General features: G+C 36.4%; 1 protein-coding gene across 6 annotated transcripts in view; it reads right to left on the bottom strand.

Annotated features, from left to right (window-relative positions):
• XPR1 (xenotropic and polytropic retrovirus receptor 1) overlaps positions 1 to 13,503 on the bottom strand; it is a 223,780-nt gene that overhangs the window by 194,741 nt on the left and 15,536 nt on the right. For all 6 annotated transcript variants that reach the window (XR_014816379.1, XR_014816378.1, XR_014816380.1 and 3 more), the window contains exon 2: positions 1,666 to 1,717. Coding sequence is in view for 1 of the 6 variants with exons in the window: in XM_003130352.7 (XP_003130400.6) it covers positions 1,666 to 1,717 (52 nt within the window). In the remaining 5 variants the exon portion in view is untranslated. The remainder of the gene's footprint in view (positions 1 to 1,665; positions 1,718 to 13,503) is intronic.

The following is a 13,503-nucleotide window of genomic DNA, read 5'->3' as shown; positions in this document are numbered from 1 at the left end:
AATATCATATAAAAGATACTAAATATATACTAATGAGACAAAATTATAGTCCCTTTAATAACTTTTTTAAACCTCAATATTACTTCCCAATACACAGCTTTAGTTTGTTAATCTGAGAGTGGAAGAAAGAGCAAGTGCAGAATATTTCCCTTATGAGAGCAGCATACACATCTGCATGATCAGACCTTTATAACAAGGTCCAAAGCAGTTCATGTCTTTGAGCAAAGAAATTAAAAGTTATTAACTATAAATATTTGTCATTTTAGCATACTTTGAGAGAATTTACTTTTTCTATAATAATAACTAACGTGTATAAGAATTACTAGCAACATGACCCAGCAGAGAGGTATGAATAAAGATTATGATAATCGTCAGTACATTTCAGAATACCTTTGTTACAAACCAGATGGTAAAACTTTGAAAGAATTAGGGATAAGTAGCCTAACCTTAAGAATAATATTAGAAGAATCAATACTAAAGCAAGTTACACACGGTGAGGAAATCAGTTTAACTTCAATGTAATTTCATTTTTCTTACATTCTTAAAATATTTTAAGGAGATACTCTTTAGAACAAATAAACAAGAAATAATAACCCAATAAAGAATTAAACATTTTAATAAATCTTAAGAGTCTTCACTTAAATATTAGGGAAATAAATATACTATAATCCAAAATTCAGTAACATATTATAAAGCTAATACCTAAGCGCCAATACGCTAATAAAGATTTTGAAGGAAGCACATTTTGAATTCGGAATGGTCAGTGAGAAGATATAGCTCAATGTTAGGGCATTTGATTGCAGAATAGTCAGAGATGAGATATATACTTCTATGTCATTAAAGACAATGAGATTTTTAACTACAGATCTCTCTTTTCAATAAACAACTTCATATTCATCTCTCCTAAAAATATGTGATGCAAACATTTTTAATTTTGCTTGATATTTCCAGCCTCTGAAGTAACACTCACTCAAGAAACAGCTGCTGAATTAGCTCCTAATTATTTACTGACAGAAGAACTATAACTTTAACTTACAACTCTCCAAATCTACCAAAGGTTAAACCCATAAAGAATGAGCTGGTGAACAGAAGCTGAGATAACAGTAAAGGAAGGATCAATAAAGATAATTGGAAAGATAACTACTGTCCTTAGGTCAGTCATTTTATGAATGCCGAACTGTGCACATGCATATATATACACGCTTATACCCACACACAGAGAGTAAATATGTTCCATTGTTTTACTAATCCCAGTCTAACGACATGACATAAATAGAAAGAAAAAGCTGTGTTGCCCAGACTAATTACAGACTGAGGATCCACTGAATGAAGGATGGATGGGGGATGGATGAATAGATAAACAGAGAGAGAAATAAAAATACATTGTTGGGAAGAGGGAACATGATGCAGATTAAGAACTTTAAACCAATATTTGTGATTCATACTGCTAAGGTGACTAAAGGACAGAATAAGAGATCCACCATAAGGTAAATGTGAGCTACACAAAAAAATTACTGAAACATAGAGTAATCATGATATAATTATAAAAACCAAAAAAGATCTATATAATAGGGCAGGTTATATTAGTTTTATACTGCTCAGTTTAAAATATCTTTTCTTAAAAAGAGGTTTATGTGGCTAAACACAGGGATTAATGCATCTTACCTTCCACAGAAGGTGCCTGGTCCTGAGCTGAGTATAGCATATCCTTAAAAGCCTATTAGAAAGAAAGAAAAGAAGTACATGGAATCATGAGTAATCTTTACAATAAAAGCATTTTGAGCTAAGCAATTACTTCTTTTTCAGTTTCTAGACAATGACTATATATGGTTCCCTAAATTGAGAATTTAGTGAAGTACTTTAATTAACTTTAATAAGCTAAAACCCAAATATTATACTTTCATATCAATCCAATATTGTCCATCTTTAAGAGGAGGGTTTAGGAGTTCCCGTCATGGCGCAGTGATTAACGAATCCGACTAGGAACCATGAGGTTGCGGGTTCGATCCCTGCACTTGCTCAGTGGGTTAACGATCCGGCGTTGCCGTGAGCTGTGGTGTAGGTCGAAGACGCGGCTTGGATCCTGCATTGCTGTGGCTCTGGTGTAGGCTGGCAGCTATAGCTCCGATTAGACCCCTAGCCTGGGGACCTCCATATGCCGCGGGAGCGGCCCAAGAAATGGCAAAAAGACAAAAAGACAAAAAAAAAAAAAAAAAAAAAAAGAGGAGGGTTTGCGTGTGCACACTTTAAACATTAAAAGGCATTTGAAAAAGCACGAAAAAAGTCACCTGAGAGATCATAAACTCTCTTGAATGAAAAAATATAGTGATAGAGATTGGAAATGGTTCCAGAGGAATACAATGAAACACTGCATAAGAAAAGAAAAAACACAGGATACAAATTTTTTTCAAATTGTGGTTATCATATACATAAACATAAAATTCACCATCTTGACCATTTTCAAGTGAACAATTCATAGTGTTAAGTACACTTACACTGTTGTATAGACACTCTCCAGAATTCTTTTTACCATGGATACAAATACTTTCCAGTGAAGGGCTGGTAAGTCCTCTGTTCAGGACTATAAAGACAGTATAGCTTTTATTCTTTTTTTCCCAAACCAATTAATTAATAATTGTATCTAGATAATTTAGATGGTTGAAGTTTGGTCCCTCAATAACTGGTTTAGGACAGGAATAAAAAGTATTTCTCCATACCTATCAAAATGGTAGAATCGATTAAGCGGATAAGCTCCAGAGCAGAAGAGAAGGTCATAAGTTTAGGTGACCTTGTGGATAAGCTCCAGAGCAGAAGAGCAGGTCATAAGTTTAGGTGACCTTATTCAATTCTATTGCTTTTAATACCATCTAACCAACCACTAGTGATTCCCAAATTGGCTTCCAGCATTCCTCAACCTTGGTACAACTGACATTTAAGGCCTTGTAACTCTTTGCTGTGGGGGGCTGTTCTGTGCAAAATAGGATTTTTAGTACTATCCCTAGCACCCAGTAGCAACCCTCCCCCCACCCAAAGTTGTGACAATTAAAAATGTCCAGAGACTGCCTTTTTTTTTTTTTTGCTAAATGCCCTGGAGGGACAAAGATCACCCCTCCCCAGAACCACTGGCCTAGAGTCATTTAAGCAATATAAAACCAAAAAAGAAGAAACAAATTTTCAGGGTAAAACCCGCTCTGTATTCAAGTCTAGTAAGTTAGATTCTTCCCAAGTGAATTTACCATTTACTTTAAAGTAGTGGCCAACCTATCAGTTCCATGACTAACCCTAACCAAGTCTGACAATAATACAAAAGCCCTAAGTGACTATGACAAAGACACAGAACTTCTTTCAAGAAAAATGTATATACACTACTTTCTTTACAATTTCAGATGTCTCACGAACAACTAACTTCCAGTCTAAAAAAGAATTTAGTTCTTAAGTGCTTATCAAATATTAGAAAGTCTTTATTTCACTTCATAGATCGGAATTTTATATTAAATTTATATAAGTGCAGAGTGGTAGTTAAATTACATTTCTTCTATAGAATTTTTTTAAGCAATCTAATTATTTGCTTAGAGCTGAGTAAATCTCTGGAAGCAGAAAAATTTAAGAAAGTAACAAAAAATTCAGCCAGAAAATACTTAAGGAAATAGATCCATCATGGCAACAAGAATATCAGCAACTCAAATATCTGAATGATGTTTTTCTACTTCTAGAGTATGATAGGCATGTGTACCAAAATCAAATGATGTTATCAGTAATCAAGTAAACCATCAATAACTAGCAGTGTCTTTTATGCAGAAGGAGCTCTATAAATAGTTCTTGAATTCAAAAGGGTTTCTTAGCACACTGAAAAAGCACACTAAGCAGAATCTCCTGACACGTAATGAAAATGAATTAAATTTGCTACAGGAAAGCTTACCAAATTAAGTTTTTAAAAGATGATTTAAATTTTATAAAGAGGAAAATTATGATAGTCTTCATTTTGATTATAAAACTCAATCATACTTCATTTAAATCAAGACAACTCTTGGTAAAATCAGGGACAAATTTTTTTCCTTCTTACTATTTGTTTTGCTCTGAATAAGAGACCCTCTATGTTTTTGATAATAATATACTTTAGAGAACTCCATAAATAGGATACCATTCCCTGCCTGTGACAAGAAAATAGTCCCAGAGAGGGAAAAAGGCAAAAAAATATTGTCTATATTAGTGCCTATGGATTGTTTGTCTATAATATGTGTCACGTGGGTTGGGAGCAGAAGTTCCAAATACACAAAACAACAAAGTTTCCTCAATTCATGCTGTTTTACATCAAGGAAATCCAATACTTCACATAAAATGATGAATCTATATAATAAATAAATCAATATGTATTAATGTGCATTACAAAAGATTTTATTTTTTGTCTTTTTGACTTTTTCTATGGCCGCACCCACGGCACATAGAGGTTCCCAGGCTAGGAGTCGAGTTGGAGCTGCAGCTGCCAGCCTACGCCACAGCAACGCCGAATCCTCAACCTACTGAGCAAGGCCACAGATGGAATCCACAACCTCACAGTTCCTAGTTGGATTCATTAACCACTGGGCCACAACGGAAACTCCCACAAAAGATTTTTTTGATCTCCAAAGGCTTCAAAGCAATCCTTTACATCAGCATCTCTATCATAATCTTTGAGTATTAAATTATTTTTGTTACAGGAATTCCTGCTGTGGCTCAGCAGGTTAAGGACCCAACCTTATCTCAGTGAGGATACAGGTTGGATCCCTGGTCTTGCTCAGTGGGTTAAGGATCTAGCATTGCCACAAGCTGCTGAGTAGGTCACAGATGCAGCTTGGATCCAGTGTTGCTGTGGCTGTGGTGTAGGCTGCAGTTGCAGCTCTGATTTGATCCCTAGCCCAGGAACTTCCATATGCTGCTGGTGTAGCCATAAAAAAAAATTATTTTGTTATAATGTTATTGAAATATATAAACTAGGACAAAACTCTCAGTGCTTATAATAATGCATATAATAGTAAAATCTTACAGATTAAATCCAAACACAACCACAAAACCAGTATTATTCAACCAACATTAATGAGACAGGAAAAAAGATGTTTGCTGAAACAAAATTTCAACTGGTAACATGAATACGTTGCTGACTGCCAGTTTACCTGTTCTGAGTCTAGAATGCCCATTTAACTGCCCTCAGATGGGATCTACTGTGAGGCAGCATAGTACAGCAGCTAAGAGCTATGGAGTCAGACTATATGTATGAAAATCAACTCTACCACTTCTCCATACTTCAGCACCCTCATCGGTAAAATAGGAATAGTAATTACACATAACTCACAGGTCTATTTGAAGAATTAAAAGCTTAAAACACAAATTTTTATATTAACTGATTGATGATTATACATGAAGAGTATGTTGAACAGTGCCTAAAACATAGAAGATGCTCAAAAAACTTTAGCTAACAGAATGTGAACTATCACAAAACTTATGTCATGCAATGGACTGTAGCATCATTTGGCCATCCACTAGACATGAATATATCATTTATTGCGTTAGATATGCTTCAATTCTTAATTAACTCTTCACAAAATAGTAGAATACTACCTGGAGCCAACATGACCAAGCAAATATAAACAGAGGCACTGCAATCGCCTAGCATTACTAGTTTATAAGATGGTCATCTAGATGACTTAGAATATATGTCTACTATATTTACAGAAGACCACTAACATGAGCACACACAGTTTTTAATTTTTATAAGAAATCTACAGACACCTAAGAAAATATAGGCAATCCCAATTTGTGTACGCTTTAAATAACAAGGACTACTAATTTTATAACTTAAACTTTCTACAACATATTTATTGTACAAAATAGGGTAAAGTTCAAACTTAACATGTATGTTCAACAATACTGTCAGTACAGGGAGTTCCCACTGTAGCTCAACAATAATGAACCCGACCAGTATCATAAGGATGCAATCTCCTAGCATTACTAGTTTATAAGATGGTCATCTAGATGACTTAGAATATATGTCTAACTCACTCAGTGAGTTAAGAATCCAGCACTGCGGAGTTCCTGTTGTGGCGCAGTGGTTAGCGAATCCGACTAGGAACCATGAGGTTGAGGGTTCGGTCCCTGGCCTTGCTCAGTGGGTTAAGTGTCCGGCATTGCCACGAGCTGTGGTGTAGGATGCAGAGGCAGCTCGGATCCCACGTTGCTGTGGCTGTGGTGTAGGCCGCTGGCTACAGCTCCGATTCGACCCCTAGCCTGGGAACCTCCATATGCCGCGGGAGTGGCCCTAGAAAAGGCAAAAAAAAAAAAAAAGAATCCGGCATTGTCATGAGCTGTGGTGTAGGTCGCAGATGTGGCATAGGACGCAAATGTGGCTTGGATCCTGTGTTGCTATGGCTGTGGAGTGGGCCAGCTACTACGGTTCTGATTCGACCCCTAGCCTGGGAACCTCCATATGCTGCAGGTGCAGCCTTACAAAGACCAAATAATAATAATAATGATATTAAATACTAATAAAATTATTTATGTTGTTAATTTTCATAACCCACAGATCATCTCTAATCTCTTTTCCAAACAGACGGGTTTCACAGACCATTTTACAGAACAAGTATCAGAAGCTAGAAGAATTCCTACTTCTTATTAACTTGCCATTAGCTACATACATAACATACTATAAATATATCTCTATCAACAAAATATCTATGTTGTTCTCATCTGCTTCAACATTCATTTAGTCAGTACACTGCAATCTAATTACTGGATTATGAACAAAAAACACAGGTGAATAAAAACTAAAAATGAAAATAGGAGTGCCTATCATGGTGCAACGGAAACAAATGTGACTAGGAACCATGAGGTTTCAGATTCGATCCCTGGCCTCGATCACTGTGTCAGGGATCTGGCATTGCTGTGAGCTGTGGTGTAGGTCGCAGATGCAGTTCAGATCCTGCATTGCTGTGGCGTAGGCTGGCAGCTGTATCTCTGATTAGACCCCTAGCCTGGGAGCCTCCATATGCTGCGGGTGCAATCCTAAAAAGAAAAAAAAAATGAAAATAAAAATTAATAAACACAAGCATGTGAAGAAGAAGGGCAAGGAATATAATGAAAATTTAATGAAGTCATAATCCCTATTTATGGTGTTTAATTTGATAAAATTTACATGAGCCTGTTTTTTATATTAAAAACTTTTCCAAATGGCACTTTTCACTAGAATTTTTTTTTGCTTTTTAGGGCCACACCTGCGGTATGTGGAAGTTCCCAGGCTAGGGGTCGAATTGGAGCTACAGCTGCTGGCCTGCGCCACAGCCACAGTGATATGGGTCCAAACTGTGTCTTTAATCTACACCACAGCTCAAGGTAACACAGGATCCTTGACCCACTGAGCGGGGACAAGTATCAAACCAGTGTCCTCATGGATACTATTTGGGTTCATTTCTGATGAGCCATGATAGGAATCCCCTTGACTAGAATTTTGATACATACTTTAAAATATGTACACTATGCCAGGTCTACAAACCATAGAAATATTCTCCACTTATCTTTTTTCAGTTTCTACTTCTTTGTGTATTTCCCTTTTAAATTTTTTCACCAGAAATACCGAATAGTCTGTGAATAACATGCAAGTCAGTTACGTCTGACCTGGTTTCTTTGTCTCATCATCTAAAAATCAGTCATGTTTTCCTAATACTAAAGTGCTAAGAAGGAGTTCCTGCTGTGGTACATGGGGGTAATGATCCAGCATTGTCTCTGCGGCAACCTGGATTTGACCCCCCACCCAGTGCAGTGGGTTAAGGATCTGGCACTGCCACATCTGTGGCATAGGTTGCAGGTGCAGCTCAGACTAGATTCCTGGTTCGATCCCTGGAAACTTTCATATGCCACAGGTGTGGCCAAAAATAAATAAAAAAATAAGTAAAGTGCTAAGAACAGTTTTAAAAAGCAAATTAAAAACCTCCAAAGAGGGCACTGAGCCTCTCATGTGTCCTTACAAAGAATGACCATCTAATTAATCTTCATTTCTATCCCAAATAGAAATAAATAAACCTAGCTCTGTTTTTGATGTTAGAAATAATCTGTAAAGTCAACAGAAACTCTTATACAAATTTTTATAATCTAGTATACTAAAATTTAATGTATTCTTGAACCTACTTCAAACAATTAAAAGCCTATGTTATATGAGAAGGATTTTGTGCAACTCAAAATTTTCATGGAATTCAAATGTACCCCATTAGCAAAAAGTAATTCAATATAAAGAAAGTTACAACATTAATTATCACTGAATTCATTAACTGTATAAAATATATATGATTTATAAGAAGAACTTACATGTCCTATTATATTCCACTTTTATAAATTTCCTCACCAACATACTCTGACACCCCTTGACATGGCTTCTACTATTTCCCAAATCTATATCCTCAGCCACTTGTCCGCTAACACAAATGTTCAAAATTCAATTTATTTTCTTCCCAAAGCCTACTCTTAAGTCTTTATTTCTGTTAATGTCACTGACAGTATCCACATCACAAAGATTCACAATCTCAGTTACTGTTTCTCTCATTTAACAAATATCTGAGTAACTGCCACGTGCCAGATCTCTTCTAGGTACCTGGGATATATCACAAGGAAAACAAAAGTCCCTGTCCTGAAGGAGTTAACATTCTTACATTCTCCTCTTTCCACTCCTAAGTTTAGTGATCTGATTCAGTCAATGCCACTACCATAACCTCTTTACATTCATTCTCTCCTATCCTTCCAACTGAACTATTTCAGTGGACTCTTAACTGATTTAGGTTTTCATCTCTTTAAGGCAGCTCACAAATGGCTGCCATAATCAGTCTTTCCAAAGCACCAGTCTGATTTTCCTGCTTTAAAACTTAGAAGGATTTCTCAATGGCCACAAAATAAAGCCTATACTCTTCTGCTGGCCTTTAAAGCACCCAGAATGATCCAATCTATTTTTCTAGGCTTTTCTTCCAAATTGGAAAAAAATGAATTTCATTCTTATAACCCAGCCCTCAAGCCAAAACGAATTACCTATTACTCATTTTGGAGACCTCAATAGTTCCTCCATCTCTGCCTTTTGTTTACAGCTATTACCTCTACCTAGAATCCCCTAGCCATACCCCCCGTCTTTTAAATCTAATTTCCCAATCTTAACCATCCTTCAAGGTCCAAATCAAATTTAAATTTTTTTATGCTTTGTCCTGATTCCTCCAGCTGGAAGTCATTACTCACTCCTCTAAAATTCTATAGTATTCTATTTGAAACCATTTACAGCACTTGATATTTCCACCTCATGTTTTAATTATTTATCTGTTTTACTCATTCCCCATTTGACTGTAAAGTCAGGGTATTAGCCACCTTGCTGATCTTTTATAAGAGGCATTATCATAAATATTTCTAGATTATTTAATATCATCATAAGAGATGTGACAAAGTTTTATTCATTACTGGATATCTACTCTGTGCACTATGCCAGGCTCTAATGAAAACAATGGTACATCAAACAAGAAGACAGACATACAAATAGGTATGTTTTAACATAATATGTTGAATACTTTTCAAAATGATCAAAACAAACTGACGGCCAAACACAGAAGCAATTAAAAACAAACAAACAAACAAAAAACGGTGATATATGAAAAAAAGGGGAGATACCAAAAGGCAAAACAGAAAGGTCAGACCAGCAACTAAATGTGAACTAAGGGAATTAAAGATCTCCAAGATTCTAAGCCTAGGTTATAAAAACACCAAAGAAAAAACTTTGGGCAAACAAAAGATAGGAGTTTGGGTTAACAAATAACTTTAGGTATCCACTGGACAACTGAGATGGTCAGCAAATCAATGAAAATAGAGATCTACAATTTGGAAGATGGGTCATAGCTAGTTGGTTAAGAGTTGCAAATTATCTATATAAAGGTGATTTGAAACTGCCTATGCTCTAAGAAAATAAAATTTTTCATAAAGTGATAGTGGGCCAAGACAGACTCTTTTAGAATACAAAGCAGCAGAGGAGATAATAAGGAAAAAAATTCAGATGTATAGAGGGCCACAATAATTAAAGGAACATTTCAAGAAAGAAGATATATTAAAAATTATCAAAAGGTGCTTAGAGATTTCTGCACCTCCATGTTTGCTGCAGTATTATTCACAATGGCCAAGACATGGAAACAACCTAGGTGTCTGTCAACAGATGAATGGATAAAGATGTGAAATACACGCATGTGCGCATGCGTGTACACACACACACACACACACACACACACACACACACACACACACACACAGAGGGGGGGGGGGGGAGAGAGAGAGGAATATATTCCAAGGGAAAGAAGGAAATCCAGCCATTTGCAACAACTTGCATAAACCTTCAGGTCATTACCCTAAGCGAAATAAGTCAGAGAAAGACAAATAGTATAGGATATCACTATACTAGAATAGTGATCCTTTTTTTAGTAGAATCTAAAAAAGCCAAACTCAAAGAAACAAAGAATAGAATGATGGTTGCCTAGGGCTGCGGGGGTGGGGGTGAGGATGGGGGAGAGAAATGGGAAGATATTGGGCAAAGGGTACAAACTTCCAGTTACAAAATTTAAAAGTTTGAGCATCTTATGTACAGCAGGATGATTACAGCTAATAACAATGTATCATGCATACTCAAAAATCATAAAAGTGGTAGATCTTACATGTTTTCAACACACACACACAAAAAATGGTTGTTTATGTGACAAGATGGAGGTGTTAGCTAATGCTATAATAGCGGTAATCATTTACAATCTATAAATGTATCCTATCAACACACTGTACAGGATCTTAAATTTACACGTTATATGTCAATTATATCTCAAACTGGAAAAAATTTTAAAGGAAACAGAACATTTGAGTTAAATGAAACAGCAATCAAGGAAAGGTTCAATATACTAATAATTGTTCTGTTTCTTGGGCTAGAAGGTGAATACCAATGCCTATCTACCTACTTATCTATGTAACTGGAATGCTGCAATTGATTTACAAAGAATGAAAAATAGCTAACATTAGAATGCCTAGACTTTGACCTTCTACTTTACAGCCTGTAACTTACACCATCCATACGTAAGACTAATAAAATATATCCTTAAGTTAAAGAAAAAATTAAAAGCTGCTGAGAGATCAAGAAGGAAGAAAATAACAAGAGATTAAATTAGATCTGAGGATCAGGAGCTCACTGATGACCATCAAAAAATGGTTTCTGTAGAGTGATGGGACATAAGCTAGATTAGATTGGCTTGAGTACATATGAGAGCTGAGAATATGACAGCCACGAATACTGTTCAATAATAAAAAGTAGGGAGTTCCCGTCGTGGCGCAGTGGTTAACGAATCCGACTAGGAACCATGAGGTTGCGGGTTCGATCCCTGCCCTTGCTCAGTGGGTTAACGATCCGGCGTTGCCGTGAGCTGTGGTGTAGGTTGCAGACGCGGCTCGGATCCCGTGTTGCTGTGGCTCTGGCGTAGGCCAGTGGCTACAGCTCCGATTGGACCCCTAGCTTGGGAACCTCCATATGCCGCGGGAGCGGCCCAAGAAATAGCAAAGACAAAAAAAAAAATAATAATAATAATAATAAAAGTAATAATAGCTTGACTGAATGCCTGCTACCAGATACTGGTCTGAGTATTTTAAACATACTACCTTAACAGAGGCCTACAATTCTTTAATGTAAATATGATTTTCATTTTACCACTGAAGATCAGAAATTCAGAAAGGTTATTAAAGTATCTTGCCCAAGTACTACTCATTCTATAATCTGCTTCTTTGAGAAAAAAACACACAGCCCACTATTTGGAGTGAAATCTTATTTTCTAAGATTTACCTCTAATTTTGGCCTCTCAGTTTTCTGATACTCTCCCTTTTACTTCCAAACTTTTCTAAACCATTAGATTTTTCTATCAGGTGTGGAAACTAGCCTCGGAAACAGCCCCCAATAACTCTTGTCTCCTGGCAGTAATGTTCTTGTGCAATCCCCTTCCTCACTAAATAAGAATGACCTGTATAACCAATAGAATATTGCATAAATGACAGAGTACTACTTCCAAGGCTAGGTCAGAAAAGGCACTCTGGTTTTTGTTTTGCTCTCTCTTGAATTACCCACTTTGGGGAAAGCCAGTCACAAAAAAACTTAGGCAGGCTATGGAGAGGTCCAATTGGTAACAAATTGAGACCTCCTGAAAAAAAGCCAGCACAAATTTGTGAACCATATGAGGAGCCCTGGTAGAATGGAATTCAGCCGCAGACAAGCCTTAAGATGACTGTGGCCCTGACTGAGCATCTTGACTGCAACCTCAAAAAGATCCTGAGCTACAACTACCCCCACTTGGTCTGCTTACAAACTCTTCTGACACAGAAACAGCGTAAGATAACAAATGTTTCTTATTATTTTAAGCTCTAAATTTAAGTTAATTTGCTACATAGCAGTAGATAATTAATACATAAGACTAGATCTGAAAAACACTTCTATAGACATTATATAGAATGTAATGTCATCAGCTCAAAACCAACATCTTTGGCTTGTCTTGATCAAAGTACCTAAAAATTTTACTCTATAAAGATACAAAAATTATGGAAAGGAAGACTGACAATTTCAAGTAGGTGATTTATTTAACAATAGTAAGCAAAACTGCATTTCTGTATGTCACAGCCACCAACATTGTAATTTAACTTAAAATGAATGCCCTGAGAAGCCATATAGCTGTGCTTCTGAGCTGGAACAGGTCTGACAATAAATCAGTGTCTTCCTTGTCTAAAGATCTTATTCTGTGGGGGGTGGGGGGATGTGCTTGGGCTGTGGGATGGAAATCCTGTGAAATCAGATTGTTATCATCATTATACAACTAGATGTGATAAATTCATTTGAGTAATTAAAAAAAATAGAAAAATAAAAAAAGACCTTATTCTGATGATAAAATAAAGCTCTTATAACTAATTAAATCCACATGGCTCATTCTTACATTTATTGTAACAGTTATAAATTCTCTAAGGGCAGGGAGCAGTCTCACTTCAATTCTTACCGGCCACAGCATCTAGCACAGTACAAGTTCAAAATATGTTTGTAAACTACATAGAATTTTAATACAAAACCTAAATCTCCAGTATCAACACAAATTTAATTTTTAAGTGTTAGCTATGTTATTGTATTGAATTATTTTACAGCATTTCCAGTTTTATGAAATGTCGAAATGAGAAGCTCTTATTTTTCCCAATTTACATTATCTTTTATTTCTTCACAAAATTCAAACCTCTTTCATTTACTTTTTTTTTTTTTTTTTTTTGTCATTTTGCCTTTTCTTGGGCCGCTCCCACAGCACATGGAGGTTCCCAGGCTAGGGGTCTAATTGGAGCTGTAGCCACCAGCCTACGCCAGAGCCACAGCAACGTGGGATCTGAGCCACGTCTACGACCTACACCACAGCTCACAGCAACACTGGATCGTTAACCCACTGAGCAAGGGCAGGGATCGAA

Source organism: Sus scrofa, chromosome 9 (genome assembly GCF_054392235.1).
Source record: "Sus scrofa isolate SSC_HxYL_T2T_F1_AM1 chromosome 9, Sscrofa_HxYL_maternal_Yorkshire_Landrace_v2.0, whole genome shotgun sequence".
Lineage (NCBI taxonomy): Eukaryota > Metazoa > Chordata > Mammalia > Artiodactyla > Suidae > Sus > Sus scrofa.
Note: the sequence above shows the minus strand (reverse complement) of the source record. Positions and strands in the feature narration are given on the sequence as shown.